Genomic DNA, 20,684 nt, shown 5'->3' on the forward strand with positions numbered 1-20,684 from the left:
TTGGCTCCTAGCCCATAACAAGTTTGTAACTGCTCAAAATCTCCAAAAGCAACAAATCCAAGGCCCTTAAGGCATTGTATGTATAAAAGACAAACATAATCCTCCTCCCAACTTTTTTTTGCCAACAAGTTCTTTATAGAAATTAAGCTCCAAAGTCTAACAAAAGCAAATCTCCATATTAAGTAAGAAACAACTTCAAGTGAATCAATGTAGCACTGACCACCCTAGATCTCCGAGGAAAAAACCGTTAGGAGCTCCTCCAAATATTGGTTTTGTTGCACAGAAATAGAAATGTCTCGAATGATAAGGAATCGTCTCCATCCTTAGTTATGGAGTCAAAAAGTAATTTGCTCAAAAGAACCAATAATACAATACTTATGAGTTCCAAAATTAGTGGAATGTTTGAAAGAAAAGAAAGAATTGTGACTCAAGACAAAGCTTGCTAAAATGGGCCTCAATGTCTCATAAAGCAACATGAAAGAAAGACGTTAAAAACGCCAACATAAGAAAATGGATAAAAATAGGAGATGTCACACTTTGTTCTTCAATGGAAGTACTATGGGAAATCCAAGGCCAATAGGCACTGGGGGGATAATCTGTGACCTAGCAAGAGCTATATGTTCAAAATTTGCTTAGGTATTAGCTTCTCTCTACAAACAATATTGTTGAGGCCTTGACTATCTAGAAGGGACTTCAACTAGTTTGCTCTGAGAGAATCAATAATCACAAACTTAAATGTTCAAAAATTAATGTGTTGTTTGAAAGAAAAAAAATGTGACTCCTAAGTGATACAACTAGTGGAATGTTTGAAAGAAAAGAAAGAATTGTGACTCAAGACAAAGCTTGCTAAAATGGGCCTCAATGTCTCATAAAGCAACATGAAAGAAAGACGTTAAAAACGCCAACATAAGAAAATGGATAAAAATAGGAGATGTCACACTTTGTTCTTCAATGGAAGTACTATGGGAAATCCAAGGCCAATAGGCACTGGGGGGATAATCTGTGACCTAGCAAGAGCTATATGTTCAAAATTTGCTTAGGTATTAGCTTCTCTCTACAAACAATATTGTTGAGGCCTTGACTATCTAGAAGGGACTTCAACTAGTTTGCTCTGAGAGAATCAATAATCACAAACTTAAATGTTCAAAAATTAATGTGTTGTTTGAAAGAAAAAAAATGTGACTCCTAAGTGATACAACTTGCTTAAATGGGCCTCAAACCCTCATAAATCAACATGAAGTAAACATCCTAAAGATGTCAATATAAGAAAATGGATAAAGTTTAAACAATAGGAGATCACACCATGTTCTTCAACAAATACGCTAAGGGAAATCCAATGTCGATAGTCATTGGAGGGATAATATTTAACCTAAAAGGAGCTCCATGTGCAAAATTTGCTTAGGGTATTGGTTCCTCTACAAACAACATTGATGAGGCCTTGCTTGTCTAGAAGGGGCTTCAGTGAGTTTGCTCTCTCACTCAGGGACTCAACCCTCATTGTGGATGTGCTCAAAGAAGAGTGTTTCCCAAAAATCCAAAATTAAAAGGATAGTTAAGAGATGTTTCTTCTAATCAGCTCCTCCCAAGAGGTAGCCACGAGGGGGCAACTCAATTGGCAAGTGTTGTGAAAATGAAATGTTATGTACCAAAGAGATTCGAGATTCAAATCCCCTCGACTTACTCGTGTCTACGAAAGAGGCATACGTAGGCACTTAGAGGTTATAATGGTAGCGGCTAGAATCAACCCCATGTCACACGAGTACAAAACCGGCCAAGTTGCCAATTCCTCTAGTCACAAATATAAAAATTAAAACTAAATAAACAAATAAACTCCTCCCATGAGTTATAGAAAATTCAATGCAAAAGCAAATGACAAAGCCAATTAAGCAATACACTTGCTAAAAGGTAGGCTAAAAATTTGACTCAATGGAAACTTGTTGGAGGAATTAATGGCACCATCCCTTAGAAAACCTACAAGCAACTACAAGAGACAACTTAGTTCATCGATGCTCATAGAATAGGTAATACCTCTTCAAATTCCAAGGAGACACCTCTCAAGAGTCAAGTCAAATCCCCTCAAAAAGCTCAATTCATGACTCATGAGACCTAATTTTTGGGGTCCAAAGGTAGCTTGCTTAGATTTTTGGTGGTCCAATGTCCCAAATGGATCCCATGCGTCTAGAGCCCAACAAGTTTCAACACTATAGGGGCTTTCCTTTTGTTTCCCTCTCGTTGCTCTACTACCCTACTATATCCCACCAAGAGACCGAGGTATCCAAAAGGAGAATGCCCCTTTTTCTTTCATGACCCTTCACTATCCCGGATGGACCTTAAGCAACAGCAAAATTATCAAAACCAGAACAGCGAGAGAACCAGCCAAATGTCAAACTGAGACAAGACCATAATTGACCAAAAAACTAGGTTGAAGAACCCATTGACTTAAAATACAAATATGCAAACTTTTTACAATATACATATATTTATGTACATCAACGTAAATCCAAAACATTAGACACCAAATATGCAAGTTTGTTCATGTAAAAAACATGTAAAGCCTTTTTTCTCTTTTTTATGCATGATTTCTTTTTGGCATGATGGCACATGAGTGGGACAGTGCTCTCATTACAAATAACAGCCAATTCAGGACGAAACTAGCCTACAGATCCAGTTCAGCCCTCTCCAATGTGAACCAATACAAACCGGGCAGTTCTGATAACACTGTGAATCATCAAGGGACCAGAGCCCATGAAGGCTTGTTTCCACATCCTCACTAGGTCCGATCCACTAGAGGAATGGAGAACTTGAATGATGGGCATATCATTTACTCTACAAAGTTTCCAGTGCTCTCAATGGACTCTACCCACCAGCGAACCAGAACCTCGAGGAAGCTTTTTCAATGAGTTTGTTTCAATGTTCCATGGTCTGGTGAGTCCTACGTTACTCAACACATGACCAAAGCTCTTATTCTAACCAATTGTTCATCATTGCTCCCAGGCTCCAGTCGACTGGTGGGTTCTACCTCACTGAGAGGCCGAGGCACCAAAGGTTACTAGATATGCTGTAAGACCAGGGTTCAATTAAATAAACAGACAAAGGGAAGACCCAAATCAAACTAGCCCTGGAATTCGATATATGGAACTTACAAACTAGAGTTAAATGGTAACTGATCTTGATTTTGAGCTGGAAGAGCTTGGGATTCAAAAAAACAAGAATCACATGACTCGGACTCGGCGATGACTTAGCAAACCTAAAAATGGAGTGTCCGTTCAACAACATGGCAAAACTCAACAATAACTTCACTTAATGAAAAGATATAAAATATTTGCCATTTTGCACTCTTTTAAGGATGGTTTATGGGAAATTTTAAAAATAACAAAATACACTAACTTTCTGTGGCATTTTAAGGAACACCAGAAAAACAAAATACAATAAATAAAATATCCTTCAAAAACCTTCAATATTGTCTGCCCTAGTTGCTTTAATGTTGTATCAATTTTCCAATGTGCTTGCCAATATAGCACCGGTAAAGTTCTAATCTCAAAAATGAGACTGTCTTCTTCCTAGCAAATTTTCACACCAATTTATCAAAAATTCTTTTAAACCACTTGGTTTACGCCTTTAAAGTTCAAATGCAGTGTATACGTTTTCAAGGCAGAAAACGTATACAAGTTCTCACCATGGCTTAGAAATAGCCACTGAATGCTTCAAATTAAAAGTTCCAATCATCATGCCTTAACCCTTTACACTTTTCCTCATAGCCATCACCATAACCCGAATGGTTGGCATATCGTACTTCACTGTAACCAACTATGGGAATCCACACATCGGGCAGCACCTGTCATGAACTCGTGTACGAAACACATGCTGAACAGTCATGATTACCCCTACAAGTTGGAAATAATAAGATACAGTTATCTGTGTTCCAGTTCCATAAGTGCAGTGTATTGGAGGGGGGATCCGCAAACAAAAAAAAAAAAGTAGCCTAAAGTTTTTAAGATGAAAAATACTTTGATACAAGAAAAACTGTTAAACATTTTACAAATCTTAAAACTTCAACCATCCTTCGACGAAACAAAAACACTCAATTCGAAATCAAAGATAGGCTAATTCGAAAATTTAAAGATTTTAGCATAAAACCACCATCGTATCACAGAGAACAAATCTCAAAATGCCTTAACAAAAGGCGAATATTTTAATTCCTCAGAGGCATCGATCCCATCTAGACCTCATACCCATTTTCCCAGCATTTCCGCCGGAAAATTAGCAGGAAAACATGTTTATTCTACCATTAAAATCAACAAAACCCTTAGCTTTCATATGGCCCAAGTGGATGCAAAAATTTAATTTGCTCTATGCATTAAATCGTTTAGAACAGGAAACTACATCGGTTCATTCTCGGTTTTTGTCAAATTCTGACTAGAATAAACAAAATTACGTGAAATTGTTGCCTGAACGCGGAGATCGGGGCCAAAAATTACCTCTAATCCCATGAAACTTCACTCTAATAGCCCCCGATGTTGTTCTCTGTTGAAATAGGAGAAATAAGCAACAGGCTTCTAGAAGGATTAAATGGCATCACAAGCTCGGCCCTTGGTAAATACAAATGATTTGAAGTAACCCACAAAATTCGACTCGCAGATACCAGAATCTCCCAATTCTCTGAGCGTCAGCAGCGGGAGAGGAAGGAAAGTGTATCCTTTTTGGGTGTCCTGCTCGTCCACGCCATTCAGAAAAGGTATTATGAGGCATCCATGTTGGTGTTTTGTATTGTATTTTCTAATCATTTTCGACCTTAAATTACAGCTCGATGCCAACCATCACTGCCACCACCACAAATCACCTGCTCCCATATACGGGATGGATATATAAAAAATGGATGGAATACATATAACTGAAGGGTAAATAGCATTTAATCCAGATATGTTGAACATTGACAATTCACTTACAATTTAAAGATTCCTTTTCAATATTGACAACTGACAAAACAGAAAAGGTTTACTATCTAAAGATTTTTTGGGTTTAAGATTGAAATTTATGAAGAGATCAACGATTTAGAAATACGTAAAAAGATTTTCAATTTGATTAGTTTTTATGTTTTCTAAATTTAAATGAAGGTGGATATATCATATTATTAAGAGTTAATAACTGTTGTTTTGAACAGAGAATATTTATTTATTTCATTAAATTTGTCTATAATTTAATTTATTTTTTATTTTATTTAAGTTAAATATATTTTATTTAATAATTTGTCTATGGTTTATTTTTTATTTTATTTAAGTTAAATATATTTTATTTAATTGGTTATAAGTATAATATTTTTAAAATTATATTTTTGGATTAATCATATCATTATTTATTTATTTTTAATTGTTCTTATTTTGAATAAAATAATTGACTGAAATATTTAAAATTAGCTTTAATAGTTTTTGTTAATTAAAATATTTTTATTTTTAATGGCTAACTCTGGACCCTATGCATAGCTGCTATTTATTCTCATTGTTGTTATTTATTCCTAATGATAGATCGATTTTTTCATCTTGGTCCCATTGATGAACTTCATTAGAGGAAACGTTGACCAACAAATAATTACGATGTGATAAATCCGAAAATTATAGTTATGATGTGATTAATCCGAAATTTATAATTATGATGTGATTCATCTTCAACAACATCATACAACAAGGGCTCCCCACAGATTGGACAACTAGTCTGGCAATACCTCTATTCAAGAGCGGTGACATCAATAATCCCTCCAATTATAGGACCATCATGATAAACCCTTTGTTTGCAAAGCTATTTGGAAGCATGCTAGAAAACAAAATTAACAAGTGGGCAGAAGAAAGAGATAAGCGTGCTAAAGGGAAAGCAAGTTTTAGACCTAAACATTCCACAGTTGATCATTGTATAAATTTAAGGCACATCATTGAAAAAGTTTGGGAGAAAAAGGAAGAAGTCTTTTGTTGATTCCAGAAAAGCATTTGACTCGGTTCCTAGGGATAAGCTTTGGCACATAATGGAGGAACTTGGGGTTCCTAAACATTTGAGAGCAGTTGTGCATAGGCTGTATGAAGAGGTGAAAGTCAAAATTAGAACTTCAGCAGGCATTTCTGAAAGTTTTAGAAGCGATATCGGGGTCAAACAAGGTTGTCCACTGTCTCCTACCGTTTTTTGTTTATATATCGACAAGCCTGAGGAGTGGTTAAATTTGCAAGGGGGTGATGGTATCTATTTGGGCAAGTTTGTTATAAGGCTTCTTTTGTATGCAGATGACTTTATTCTGATTGCTAAATCGGCTATGGGTTTGCAAGAGCACTTACTGTCCCTTGAGAATTTTTGTAGAAGTGTGGGGATGCAAGTCAATATCAGCAAAATGAAAGTAGTGGTCTTCTCTAAGAAAAGAAAACATAAACAGCATAAGTTCTACTTTGAAGGCAACATTCTGGAAGAAGTTGTTGGTTACAAATACCTCGGAATTGACTTCAACAAAAATCTAAGCTGGAATGGTTGTAGACAGAAAAGAACTTTGGGGGGTTGGAAAGCATTTTATGCTTTTCAAAATAGGTGTAGAGAGGCAGAGTTATGGGGCTGGAAAACCACTCAAACTCTTTTTGGGCTTCTAGTGATTCCGGTGATTCTCTATGGTTGTGAACTATGGGCCAGCAGTACATCCGACATGCAGTGGAGACAAATTAAGAAAATTCAGAAGCGTTTGATTACAAACAAATTTAAGATTAAAAGTTGAGTTCCTTATGATATCTTGTTAAGTGAAATGGGGACTACTCATATTGAAACAATTGCTATGGTGCGAGTGATAAGATATTTAAAAAACTTGAGCAAATGGAAGAGGGTGGCTAGCCTAAGGTTGTCTTTAATGATAGATTGTGCAAGAACAAAAAAACTTGGATGTAGCAAAATAACAAATGGTTTAGTAAATAGGGTATTTGCTTGAATGTGTGTCCCATAAACAACAAAGAGATAAAAGCTTTTGTTATGGAAAAGTTCCACAAGCGTACTTGGGATAAGGAGCTAGAAAGAAAGAAAAATTACAATATTGAAGTGTTTAATCCACTCATAGTCATCAACCAAAAGCATACATAGAGGCCAATATCTCTTAGAGAGCCAAAATTCTTATTGCTCAGTTAAGGACTAATTCTCATCAACTCCGTTGTGAAACAAGGCATTGGAAAAGGCCAAAGTGGGAGGAAAAAGTATGCATTTTTTGTTCTTCCGGAAAAGTGGAAAAAGAAAAACATTTCATTTTAGAATGTGAGGTCTTCAAAGACAACAGGGAAAGTCATGCAGATACGCTGGCAACTAGCTCTTGGGATAATCTATTTAGCGAGGGGTTTGTCGAGAAGCTAGGAGCATTTATTTTGAAGCTTCACAGAAAAAGGGCCAAATACATCAAGCAGATGAAGAAGCAATCTATCCCATATGCTATCTTTAGCCTCGTAAACGTTAAAATATTTTTTTTCTTTTTTTCTTTCTATAAATTTAAAGATCGATATGGATCACCTAAGCAAGATCAAAAAGTATAATATTTTATTAATTTTGTTATGGAAATTTAATTAAATTGAATATTTTTACTCAATTATAAATATAATAATATTTTAATTTTATTATAAATATAATAATGTTTTCTATTTTATTATAATAAAATAAATAATGTAAATTAATTTAAATAAATGGTAATATGATTTAAATTAAAAATAATAATAATAATAATAAAAGAATTTTATTAGTAAATTAACTAATTAAAATTCAAAACATTTTGAAAAAAAAGGAAAATTGTGAATTTTTTTAAATTCCCTTCCATGAATGTAAATAAATAAATAAATATTTTTTTAAATGTTATTGTTAAATTATTTTTTTTTAATTTCAAAAAATAATTGAATGAGGGCAAATTTGCGTATCTTATTTAAAATATATTTGGATTTCATCCTAAAAGAGAGATTTCCCTTATTTTAAAATGTATTTTTATTATTATAATTATGTTTACATATGTTATGTAAATTTATGGAGTTAAATTATGTAGATTTTTTGAAATGTTTGACATTATTCACTCACCCATCATCAAACATGCATAAAACTTATAATGAAGATGAAAAAGTGTTAGACCAAGAATATAAATCTGTTAAATTAAATTCGTTGGAGGAAATAGTTGGTATTGGTTCTCTTGACGGTGTTGGACCCGCCAACATTCAAGGGATCTCCCCGGTATGAAGTCCCAACTAGACCTCACACTGTTTGGTGTAAGAGTCACATCTGGTATGATGACCCGATTTCCATTATCTTAAAGATATGCCTTAGCTCTTGCTTGTCAACTCATGAGAGTGGTATACTTAGTCTTCAAACAGCGAGGTTTGTGTGCTTGGTGTGTGCTTAGTGTAACTTGTGTTGAAGTTCTTTCACTGCAGAGGGAGAGGGTGAGGTGAGTCTCAAGTCGAAAGGGAATAGTCCCAACTCTATTAGAGACACACAACACAGCAGGACATGCACAACTTCCGGTGGAGTAGTCCACACGGATGCAGTAGTCACAAACACAAAGTGAATAGATAGCGCATACAACACCTAGCAGAATAGTCCACATGAGTGCGATGGTCGTTATGAAAGGTTTACAAGAATGACTCTGTCGAGTGTCCGGCGAAATAGTCCACACGGGCGAGACAACATTAACAACTAATACAACACATTTCCAACATCATATGCACTAAAACAATCGAAAAAGTTCAAGTATCTTAATACAAATTAAAGCAACATGCATTACAAGCGTCCAAAGAATAGTCTTACAAAAAAATACAATACATGTGCGAAAACGTGTTGGCTTGTTAACATGATTCTAAATTAAGCAAAAGTTCCAAGACACATCCGTACACCATACATCACTAACCCTGATAGGGGTGCATTGGAGCCATTGCTCGCTCCTCAAAGAAAATATTACAGACTCTCAAGGCTTTATGGGAGGAGCCAATGTGAAAAGTATTTTGCATGTACAAATGAGGGATATATATAGCCAAGGGTAAAACTTACCCTTGTGACTGTTCGACTTCCTGCATGATTGTTTGAATTACATGACTCTTCCACTTACATGACTTTTTGACTTCATCTGTGGGTCTCTTGCACTTCCACGTTACATTACATTGATTACACAGTTATGACCAAAGTAGTGATGTGACCGAGGCGACTCATGACACAACTCAACATGAAATTATTGGTATGCACATGTTGGCTATGTTGTTCGTGTCGAGTTGTTGTGTTGCCGAGTGATGAGTGTCCTCGTGGTGTACCATAGCTTCACCTCCGCATGGAGGAGTGTGCAGAGTCTTCAATGAACTTGGTGTACGCTTGATAGTTCATGCATACGCATGTGTCTCCTTCGCTTGCTACTTGGTATGCTTCATGTGTTTGTCTGACCGCAAGCAAGTCTTCTAGCATGTGCTCCTTGTTCATCCTGTTCATCGTCGTGCCATGTCTCATCCATGTACCTATTTTTGCAATCACTCGTGATGAAATGACATCAAATCCAGAAATCCCTTAGTCTACCATGATGCATTGTCTTTCGTTTCCGGGTGCAGGTGACCAGGAGAGAGGGCAAGGCTTTGAAACATCGCATAGCACATGTCAGGTCAAGATGCGAGGCTCCGGGGCACTGTGCAAAAAAATTGTGCAAAGGTCACTTGGAGGCTAGTATGAGCAGTCTGGAACAACAGTGACATTCTACGGGATCTAGCTCAACTAGGAGGCAGAACTGTGCAATTTTCCCGGGAAGGCAGTGCGGGCAGCACAGGACAATGCGGGAGCACTGTGCGACAAGAAAATACTTTAGAGGAACATAAATATTCAAAAGATTAGAGGCTGAAAGGTATGGTGATTCACTCAAAACCCTGCATAGTAAAATTTTTAATTTTTTTTGTTTATTTTACTCATAATTTTTTTTTACAATTTATGTTAGGGTTTAATTAAAAGAGAGATCATTTGCAAGAGAGACATACTGGGAGCACTGTGGAGTAGAAAAATATTTTGGAACCACAAAAATATCAAAATTTGAAAGGTATGGTGATTCACTCAAAACCCTGCATAGCAATATTCTTAATTTTACTGTTAAATATTTTTACAATTTCTGTTAGATTTATTCAAAATTTGGAAAAAAAATTAAAAACCCTGCATAATAAAAAATTTACTATTGATTTTACTAGTAAATTTTCTTACGATCTTTGTTCCTATTTAGATTTAATTAAAATTTAGAAGAAAAAAAAATCAATACTTACCTTAAACCCTAGCTTCTTCTTACTTATGTGACTGTAAAACTCCACCTTAGGGCTTAACTCCCTCTACCACTTCACAATTAGGTTTTTTTTTTTTTTTTTTTTTTTTTTTTTTTAACATTTTTCGCATGTCAAGTAGAGGGATCACTTATTGAATTAGATCCAAACTCTGTCAACCCTATCCGTTTTTGTTTTTAAACAACGTGTGTTTCATGGTGCACCGTGTGTAATATAACGCACTAGTGCTAGCGGTGCTTCTATTGTTACATTTCACACCGAATCTTATCGACCCTATCCAATTTGTTTATCAGTGTACCCAGTGTAATATAATGCACTAGCACGCCTCTGCCAAATAGAACCATTAAGTGATGGCATTAGTTTTATTGTTACAAATTGGACTGTCTAATTTAAAATTATTTAAAAAATAATAATTTTCGTTATCGGATTTGAATAATTAAACACCTAGTGTGTTTAGTATATTAAATGCAACGGGGCATTTATTCAAATAACCACACCAATTACTAGACCTCTTTTTGTATGTGTAAAATATATTTAATGACTTCTTTATTGAACGAAACAGGTTATATACTAACAAAAAATGTGTGAAATGTTGTCAAGTAACAAAAACACTGACTGACACAATTATTGCACATTAAAAAAAGCAAAAAATACAAGTTCTTTGTAAATTTTTTACAAAATTAATATGTTTGAACTATATGTAAGTTTAACTAACATGTATTGGTTTGTGTGTGTCATGCAGAGCCACAAATGAAGAAGGTCAATACGATTATTTCTAATCTAAGTGGAAAAGAGCGTAAAAGCATGATAGAAAAATTGTAGAAGGATGAATCAAATGAACGAAAAAATACAATTCAATATGAGTTTTTTTTTTTTTCATTAATAATATACTTAAGAATATTAGACAACATGTTTCAAACAATATATTAATTCATATATGTTTAATGTCCTATAAGGAGAAACAATGAAGGAAAAGATCAATGTTGTTCTAAGAAAATAAAAATTATAGAACATGAAAATGAGGATGAATTGATCCTTAGTTCGTATGGAGTGGCGTTGGAGGTTAATGGAAGGGTTTTTTTTTTTTTTTAAACAAAACTATAAGGTATATAGTGGAACGAACGTATAGACATACTTTCAACTTACAATACAAAATCAATCCAATGATTCCAAGAACCAAATTATATGTAAACTACAGGAAGCGTTTCGAGAGCAATGGTCAATGAGACCTGTGAGACTTGCAATAACAAAAATATACAACAACAAAAGAGAATCATTCAATAGGTAATATTCCCAATAAGAATGATTTTCTAGAATTATATGTATATATTACTACTAACCATCCATTTATTAATATCAATTTTGTTATATTTAGTTTTTATATATCAATATAAAAATAGTTTACTACTTTTTTCAGGAAGATTATGAATATCCCAAAGGGTCAATGGGTTGATATGTGAAACATGCCAGTAAGAATGTCCAAAAAAGTGTACAAGGAGATGGTCAAAGAAATGGACATAATTGCATCACAGGAGAAGCCATCCCAACAACAACGTGCTTCAAATGTTTGTAATCATGATTGACTTTGTACATATAAACAAATAATTTAGCATTAAATATTAATTTTCAAGTATTTTCTTGTAAAAAACAAAACAAAATGGAACTCATTCAACACATAAAACAATACGATAAGGAAGAAAATGATTGATATCAAAGTTTGTGAGTAATTGTTAATATTTCCTTATAACAACCCAAGGTTTCATTTTTTTTATATTTTAAGTTGTTTTATAACAACGATCATTGAATGTATTCAAATAGGTGCTAACATACAAAGAAGAGGCATTAGAAGAATTGATTGACATTGGGTTAAATATGGTTTGTGAATATGTGTTGGCATATCAAAAATTAATTGTGGAATTTGCAAATGTCTATGTTGTTTTACTTCTTTGAGTTTATAATTAATAGAACAAAAAAATCCTTTATATTAAATCTATGATTTATAATGGGATATAAAACTTGCAGGAAACAAAGTATGGAACTATGCCAACATAAGAGTTGTTGCAACAAGGCATGAGACTTGGTTTTGAAACAATGTGTACAGTTCATGAGTCACTTCTTGCTATGGTACATTGTTGTTCGATTTACATTGATGTATATTATTTATTTCAATTTTCATTATTCTCACTAATCTAGATACACTTATTACACTTTATTTTCATGTTTGCAGAAGGAACAATATCAAGAAGACGAAAACAATCGATACAATCAACAAAACATTCATCCAAATAACCTAAGTCATGGAAGTAGCTTGAGCACTGACAACAGTTCCAGTGAAGAATGATGATCTATTTGGATATCAATACAAGCTGTTGTATTTTTTGAAATAATTATATGTGAAAATCAAACATTTTGTTTAATGTAATGGATATAGTGTCCAAATTGAAAGACAAGGTGTTACCAATAACAATTCCATTTTGTATGGCAAAGAGCCTCTTATTGATATATAACAAAATACATTTTAATTTATACTATTGTGTTATCCAATGTAGCTGTGAAATTTTACACCACTCATTAAATATATGGGTGATTAAATATTATAATGAAGAGATGCGAAATCTGATAATATAAAAAAGTAATCCAAACATCATATACAAATGCATTAATCAAAATTTAATTTATATTAATATTGTTATAAGATATATATTGACTTTTTGATGAATAGCGAATTTTAAAAATCACAATAATTTCACTGTCATAGGTCAATGTTTCTAAAAAGGAGAAAATATCATATAGAAAACCGATGCATCCATAACATAAACACGCACCAATACGTTATGTTATCTAAAAGCACCATTGCGACAATTTTTTTGCATGACTGATGCCTTTGTTGAAAATGACAACATTGAGGCATTATATTCTTCAAGCACTGGTATTGTTTGCAATTAACGCCCCAGTGCATTGTAATTCTTAAAGCACCAATGCTTTCATAGAACTAACGCCCTAGTGCTACAAAATATTATTTCTAGCCCCAGTGCATTATTCAAATTAATAGCACTAGATCTTTTATATCAGTAGTGCACCGATGCTTTTATACAAATCATACGCATCGAAACTATGAGTTTAAATAAAAGCACCAGGTCTGCAATATTTTTTTGCCTGCCCTGGTGCCTTTCCTAAAAAGAATGCCCCAGAGCATTTTTTTAATATATACGCACTGGGCGGTATACATTTCAGGCACTGATGTTCTTTGCATTCAATGCCTTGGTTCTTTTAGTTATGTATTTAAACCCATTGCTTTTACATATTTACACACCGATGTTATTTTCCATTAAGCACACCACTAAAAGAACATGCGCTGAAACCTCCGACCGCCTAGATTATTTTAGTTGTGATGAAGTTCCGTTATAATCTCCGCTAAAACATTTGCTACTGCAAACAAATGTTTTAACATATGTTTTTTTGACAATTTTTGTCAATTTTATAACACTAAAACCCTCTGTTATAACCTCTGCTAGAAGGTATTTTCCTCGTAGAGTGCACAACCCTTGCACACTCCATGCTGCTTGACCATGAACTTTGGAAGCCCTATCAAAATCTCCTTGAGCACATTGAGTGCTCCATTATGAAAATGGGCCATCCTCATGTGCTATAACTCCCTCAACACTTAGTTTCACCTTACTAGGGCTTGTGATGGCTCAAACTATAGTTTGAATAGGTTTCCCTTTCAAATTCCTATCACTTTGGCCATTTGGGAATTCTAGGTCAGATGTATACTTTGCCTCCTCAAAGGTCATATTGTAACCCTTTTCCTCCAAGGTATCCACTGAAATCACATTCTTAGCCATGCCCAAAATGTATAACACGTCCTCAATGAAAAAGGGTTGACTCGACTCCCTTTGAAACTTAATAATGCCAACTCTCGTTGCTTGGTACTTAGGATTGTCCCCCAGTTCTATATAGAATTCCATGTCTTTCTCCTTCATACTAGTGAAGAACTCCTTAACTCCCATCATGTGGCAAGAAGCCCCACTATCAATGTACCACACACTAGTGGTTACTAAGGTCAAGGGAGAAGCAATGAGTGATAACTCATTTCCAAACCTTTCTCTAAATTCGTCCACTTCAGTTGAGGTTGCAACTTGCTTCTTATGTTTGTGATTTTTCTTGTTAGGGAATTAATTGGCAAAGTGTCTTGGTTGATGGCAAGAAAAACACTTTATCTTTCTTAGTTATTTATTCTTCTCACCATTAGAAGTAAACCCATCACTTGACCCCTTCTTGTTCTTAGACTTTCCCTTGATTGCTAGGGCAAGACACTCCTCCTCAAATCTCTTCTTCTAGTCACCACATTGACTTCCTTCTTTGATTTCCTCCTGAAAGAAATCGTCCCACATTCTCTCTGAGGAGGGCAAGTGCTCTCGACCAACAATACAGTTCATGAACACCTCCCACTGCTTCGTAAAGGAATTTAAGGCTATACACATATGCTCTTATTTAGGGATTGTATCCCCAATAACCACCATCTCATCCCTCATCTGTGTGATATTGGTCAAATAGGAAGCCATGCCTTCACTGTTGGACATTCTTATGCTATGAAGCTTGTATGTCAACACCATTTTATGACTCTGATAGTCACTTTGGTACAACTTGGTGAGTGTATCCCACTTCTTTTTAGTATATCCTTCTTTCAAATATGGGGTATCAATTGGTCTTTCACCCCATCTAGAACAATTCTTTGTGCCTTAGCCTATTTAACCTCATGAAGATCTAGGGAAATGAGATTTGAAGTTGGTGGAGCCACCTTTGTGTTGACAAAGTTCCACAACTTGTTCTCCTTGAGAACTATTATGATTCAAACCTTCCTCTAAAGATAGTTTGAAGAGCCTTCTAAGTTGTCTTTGTACCAAACATTGGTAGCCATGGTAGAATAAACCCTAGAAAATTCTTGTTCACTTAACTCTTGATCACTTGAGCTGGTATCTGTGTCAAATTGCTTGGATTCATACTCAAAGTGTTATTGTTTGTATACCATATTAGTTTCTTTTGAACCTAGATTCAGATTTAGTGCCTAATAAAATATGCTCAAAACATAAAGTAAAATCCATATCATATTTTTTATACACTAAACACATTAGGTTCCTAACTTAACATGCACGACAAAAGCAAAAACAACAATGAAACCAAACACCTAAACAATATGACAGTTTTACCGTGAAAAACTTGATGAGGGGAAAACTAGCAAACTTGGTCTCTATTCAACGTATGAAAATGGTGATTAGAACAAGGGAATTTTTCCTTAAAATTATAGTAGCAGAAAACTCAAAATTTTCCCTATACAACCTTGCCCAAAATAGCTCGCACAACTTAGAGAATCTGTGGTACAACCTAACAAATTTGGCCTATTTGACCCTACAAATTCATTGTTGTACAATTTGATATTTTCACCTTGTTAGCTATTCCTAAAGTCAACGTGTGTCTTGTTCCTCTTTTGAAGTGAGTTCAACGCTTTAATTTTTAGTTGAATGCCCAATCTCTCTTATGCCAAATCGAATACCCCCTCTACAGTTCAGTTTCCTCTTCATATAAAGGCTGACTTAATCTCCAAAGAGATGGACTGCCGAGATTGCTTCTCCACTCTTAAGATCAATGACCATGGCTTAATCTATAATTAACCTCTTTTTTGTTACTTTATAAAATGTTGGCAAGTAAAGAATAATTAAATAATTGACTTTATCCTAAGGTTTGGACTTAGGAAATATTTAATTTTAGTTGTAGAAGTGAATTTAGGTGATTGACTACATGTCATAGCACCTAACCAATGCATAATCGCCTTCCAAGCTATAGTTTCAACACATCTAGCACTAGACGTGGTTATCTGCTTTGTTTCTCCTCTAAAATGTTTGTTATGAGTGCGTTTTTTAGAATGATGCCAACTCTTTCTCAGTGTTTTGTAATTTATGGAGGAATGAACTATACATACAACCATGAACTAAAGATATTTTTGCTTATCAAGTATGCCAAATTGTTAGAACCTTATATATACAAACAATTTATTTATGCTTTAATAACATTGATGAATAAAATACAAATACCATTGTATATACCTTTAACTATCTCTATATATATTTTATGATAAATGTTTTTATATTCTATATGAGAAATATACATAATTTCGTCTTTTGAGAACTTAGCAAACAAAGTTTAAAACTACTAAAAAAATACTCATTACAAACTTGAGAATTAAGTTTGAGTGAAAAAAAAATCACTTTCTAACCACCCAAACCGATTTCATTTAATATATTATATTTATGAAAATATAAAATTTAACCAAGTAAAATAAAATAAAATAAAAAATATATATATATTTTTAATATATTATAAAGAAATTACTTAATTAAATATTTTATTTATTCTTTCACTATATTTTCACTTTATTTTTAAATCGCTCCGCGAGATATTCCTTTTCTTTTTACAGGAACATGGAAAACCACTTAAAACTAGACGTCTATAAACTAAAAACATATATATATATTTTATTTTTACTTCATTTTAAAGCTTTAAACATTAAATTTAAAATAATAATATTCCGTTCATATCATTTCTTATGATTACCATGCCTAATAAATAAAGGAAACCGTGAATATGGATATCGAATTATGTTCATTTCTAAATCTTGAGTGAGTTGTCAAACCGACAAAGAGCCACATTGACTCCCAAGTTTGACAAGTTGATAATTAATATATGGTTGTTTGGAAGAAGCTATAATTTGATATGAGTTGTCAAACCGACAAAGAGCCACATTGACTCCCAAGTTTGACAAGTTGATAATTAATATATGGTTGTTTGGAAGAAGCTATAATTTGATAATTAATATATAATTGTTTTTAAGAAGCTAAAAGGAATTTGGAAGAATAAAATTATGGATATTTATTTGGCATAATTTAATTAACCGATAGGATGGTTTTTGGTCATTAATAATATAATTTTTAATTTCTAAGGAGGTTGTGATTTTTGTTGTTATATAAAATATATTTGTGAATGTATCAATGGATTTAGCGCCTTAAAAATTTTGAGACATTTAATTTTTTATAAATTAATTAACTTAAATTTATGATTTTTAAAAATTTGTATTGGAATTTGAAAAAAATGACACGAAAAAATGCTTGGAAAACAACCATTTTATTGACTAGTTAAACTAGAATTTATTTTATTTATGATTTTTTATTAAGAGTTGGGATGTACAATGTTTCGGGTGAATACTGCATTGATTTTTAGAGATAGAAAGCTCAATAATGAAGCTACCAAGTGTAAATGGAAAAAAGATCTAAAGAATTTGACCATGAGAGCGAAAAATGATTGTGAACATTAAAATGAATTAATAATTATTAACTAAATTAAGAGAAAGAAAAAGTAAACATGAAAAATAATTATGAATAATGTTTTTTTTTTTTACAGAAATGATTATATTGTATTTATATTCCTCTTGGCTTGAATGCCAAATTTCTGAGTACAATGAGGATGTCTGGATCCTGGGAAGTCTCACTTATGGAAGTGAGGCTGTTATTTTGACTTGAGATTTTTCCCGTAGCATGAAGTTCTGTAGTTTCTATATCCTCTATTTTCCCCCACTTGGATATACAGACAATTTTTTTTTGGATCAAGCAATAAAACACGGCGGTCCGCGAGTTAAGGGATGGCTTCCCATGATTCTTTTCCTTCTTTCAGCTTGACCCCGACAGATAGGAGAGCTGCTTTATTTGCTTCGTTGTCCGCTTCTTTATTGTGGGCTCTCAAAACATGATAGTAGTTCAGCTTCTGGAAATCACTTTCAAGGGCCTTGATTCTGAAGATCATTCTGGCTAGTTTAAGGTCTGCTGCAGGGGAATTAGAGATCATTGCACTTATTATGATTTGAGAATCTCCTATAACCGTTGCTTCCCTTATTTCCAGCTCCTTTAGGGTCTTGAGGCCTTGCAGGAGGGCCAAGGCCTCAGCTTGAGTGCTGGTCATGTGTCCAAGCCCCCAAGCAAATGAGTGGAATTTTTTTCCTGTTGGGTTTAGGATGACACCTCCAGCACCTGCTCTTCCCGGGTTGCCCTTAGTTGCTCCATCGACAAAAGGAAGTAGCTTGATTGTATTTTGAGCCAGTCTTGGAAGTCAGCTTCCGTTTTCCTAATTTGCCATTCTTTGAGTGGAGGTGCTTTTCTGATTGCTGGGAGAAATTGTAATCCCAGGAAGGAGCTCCAAACGTTGTCTTGGTGGGTGAGATTTGCATCATCTTTTATTTGGGACAAACTTTCCTTTATTTGGCACTTGATCTTGACTTCAATGATTTTATGGTGTTGTCTGTCATTCCTGAAGGTTCTTCTATTGCGTTCTAGCCACAGCTGCCAGCAAATGACCTTTGGGAGAATGGCCCAGGCTGATTTGATTAACTGATTTTGAGGAGGAGGCCCAGGATAATTGGATGCCCAGCTAGCGAAGAGATCAGCCATTGTATGCGGAAGTTGGAAGGAGGGATCCAAGACATACAACAGGGCGCTCCATATCTGTTTGGCGAAGCTGCAATCCAGGAAAAGATGCGCAACTGATTCTTCACTGTTGCTGCACAGGAGGCAGATGGAGGGTCCGTTGTATCCCAGCTTCTGCAAACGATCAAAGGTGAGGATTCTGCCATGACACAGCATCCACGCAAACGTGTCTATTTTGGGCCAAGCCTGTATTCGCCAGATCGCTTGCCATGGCGCTGGGTTTATGGGGACGTGCGGTCTCTCTCTGTGCTTAGCGTAACCTTCAGCAACTGTATACCCTTTAGATTTATTTCCCCAACCGATTGCGTCCTGTGTATGCCTGCTCAAGGGTGCAAGGCCGTGGAGGAGACCGGTCATCATGGCCCAGTCAGCGACCAGGCGATCTGGCAAATCCACAGACTTCCAGCCTGTCCATTCGCTGCCTTTCCAAAGGGAGATATCCCAAAGCGTATGAAGCTTGTTCCTTTCCATCCACTCCTGTAGCTCGCCCAAATGCACTCTGTCGCTGAGCGGATATGTGGATAGGATTATATCAGTCCATAGTTTTGTTTTCTTGCCGTTACCCAGGATACAATAACAGTGGTTTTTGATCAGGGAGGCGGCCTTATCATAGAGTTTAAGGAAAGGCGAATTAGGCAGGCGGATTACTTGGTCTAAGCAGCTGGAGCGAGGGCCTCGGAAATATTTTTTCCTGAGAGTTGTTTGGGCCCAACCAGGATTGGGCGCGACAACTCTCCAGATGACCTTTGCAGCCATTGCTACATTCAGATGGCCTAAATTTTTAAAATTAAGACCTCCCTCCCACAGAGGCTTAGAAATTACTTCCCAACTGATGAGGGGGATTTTTCTTTCGTTCTGCTTTCCACCTTTCCAGAAGAATCTCCGACTATGCTCGTCCATTTTTTTTAGAATGATTGATGGAGCACTCATACCTGCAAATTGGAAAATAGGAAAACTAGTGAGCACTAATTTGATGAGAACGGATTTGCCAGCATAGTTGAGCCAGGTAAAGCCCCAGGCCTGAATTTTTTATTGAAATTTTTCAAGCTCGGGAAGCCAATCTTTGCTTGAGATTCTTTTGTGTACAACCGGGGGCCCAGATATTTGAAGGAGGTCCATGAAGCGGAGGCTGCGTATCCAAGGCACCTGGAGATAGCAAAGAGAAGTCTGGGCGGGGTATTCCAACTGTAGATGTGGGACTTGTTCTTATTAACAACGCTGCCAGAGGCCATGCTGAATTCTTCCAGGGCAGCTTTGAATTTGGAGGCAGTGGAGAGGGAGGCAGCGCCCAGAAGCAGGGTGTCATCCGCGAACAAAGCGTGATTAATGTTCTTGACTCCTCTTGCTATACGCAGTCCCATAAGATCTTGATCTTGCATTTTTTTTTTTCCAGGAGAAAACTGAGAGCCGAGGCTTGAATGACAAATAGCAGAGTGGAGAGAGGGCACCCCTGCCTGAGCCCTCTTGAAGCTTTAAAGAAGTCTGTGGCTCTTCCATTCACAAGAGGGGCAATCCATGGCTCCGAAACGCAAGCCCAGATCCAGTTAATGAAGTTTGATCCAAACCCAAACCTGTTCATAACTTTTAACAAAAAACTGTGATTTACACGATCAAATGCATTTGCTAGATCAAGTTTAATTACCATACCTTGCTCTTTACGATGGAGACTTGAGTGGATTGCCTCCTGAACAAGGGTGAAGTTGTCCACTATCTGCCTCCCTTGGATGAAGCCGCCTTGATTCTCCGAGATTATTTTAGGTAGTAAGTGCTTCAATCGATTTGCTATGACTTTTGTGATTAGCTTATACCCAATGTTACATTGATTATACCCAATGTTACATTGATTAAGTGCTTCATTTCTAAATCTTGA

The 20,684-nt window shown here is 35.3% G+C and overlaps 1 protein-coding gene across 3 annotated transcripts in view; it reads right to left on the reverse strand.

The window, feature by feature from the left end:
- The window catches only part of WEB1 (WEAK CHLOROPLAST MOVEMENT UNDER BLUE LIGHT-like protein (DUF827)), a 187,715-nt gene extending 182,847 nt beyond the window's left edge, over positions 1-4,868 (reverse strand). For 2 of the 3 annotated variants that reach the window (XM_089386048.1, XM_089386050.1), the window contains exon 1: positions 4,479-4,868. In XM_089386048.1, coding sequence (XP_089242174.1) covers positions 4,479-4,490 — 12 coding nt within the window. In that variant the 5' untranslated portion in view covers positions 4,491-4,868. Of the gene's footprint in view, positions 1-3,676; positions 3,885-4,478 lie in introns of all 3 variants that reach the window. The other variant, XM_089386049.1, reaches the window with a different exon arrangement.
- Positions 4,869-20,684: the final 15,816 nt, after the last annotated feature.

Source organism: Pinus tabuliformis, chromosome Q (assembly GCF_031772625.1).
Source record: "Pinus tabuliformis cultivar Carrire ecotype Pingquan chromosome Q, CPIR1, whole genome shotgun sequence".
Lineage (NCBI taxonomy): Eukaryota > Viridiplantae > Streptophyta > Pinopsida > Pinales > Pinaceae > Pinus > Pinus tabuliformis.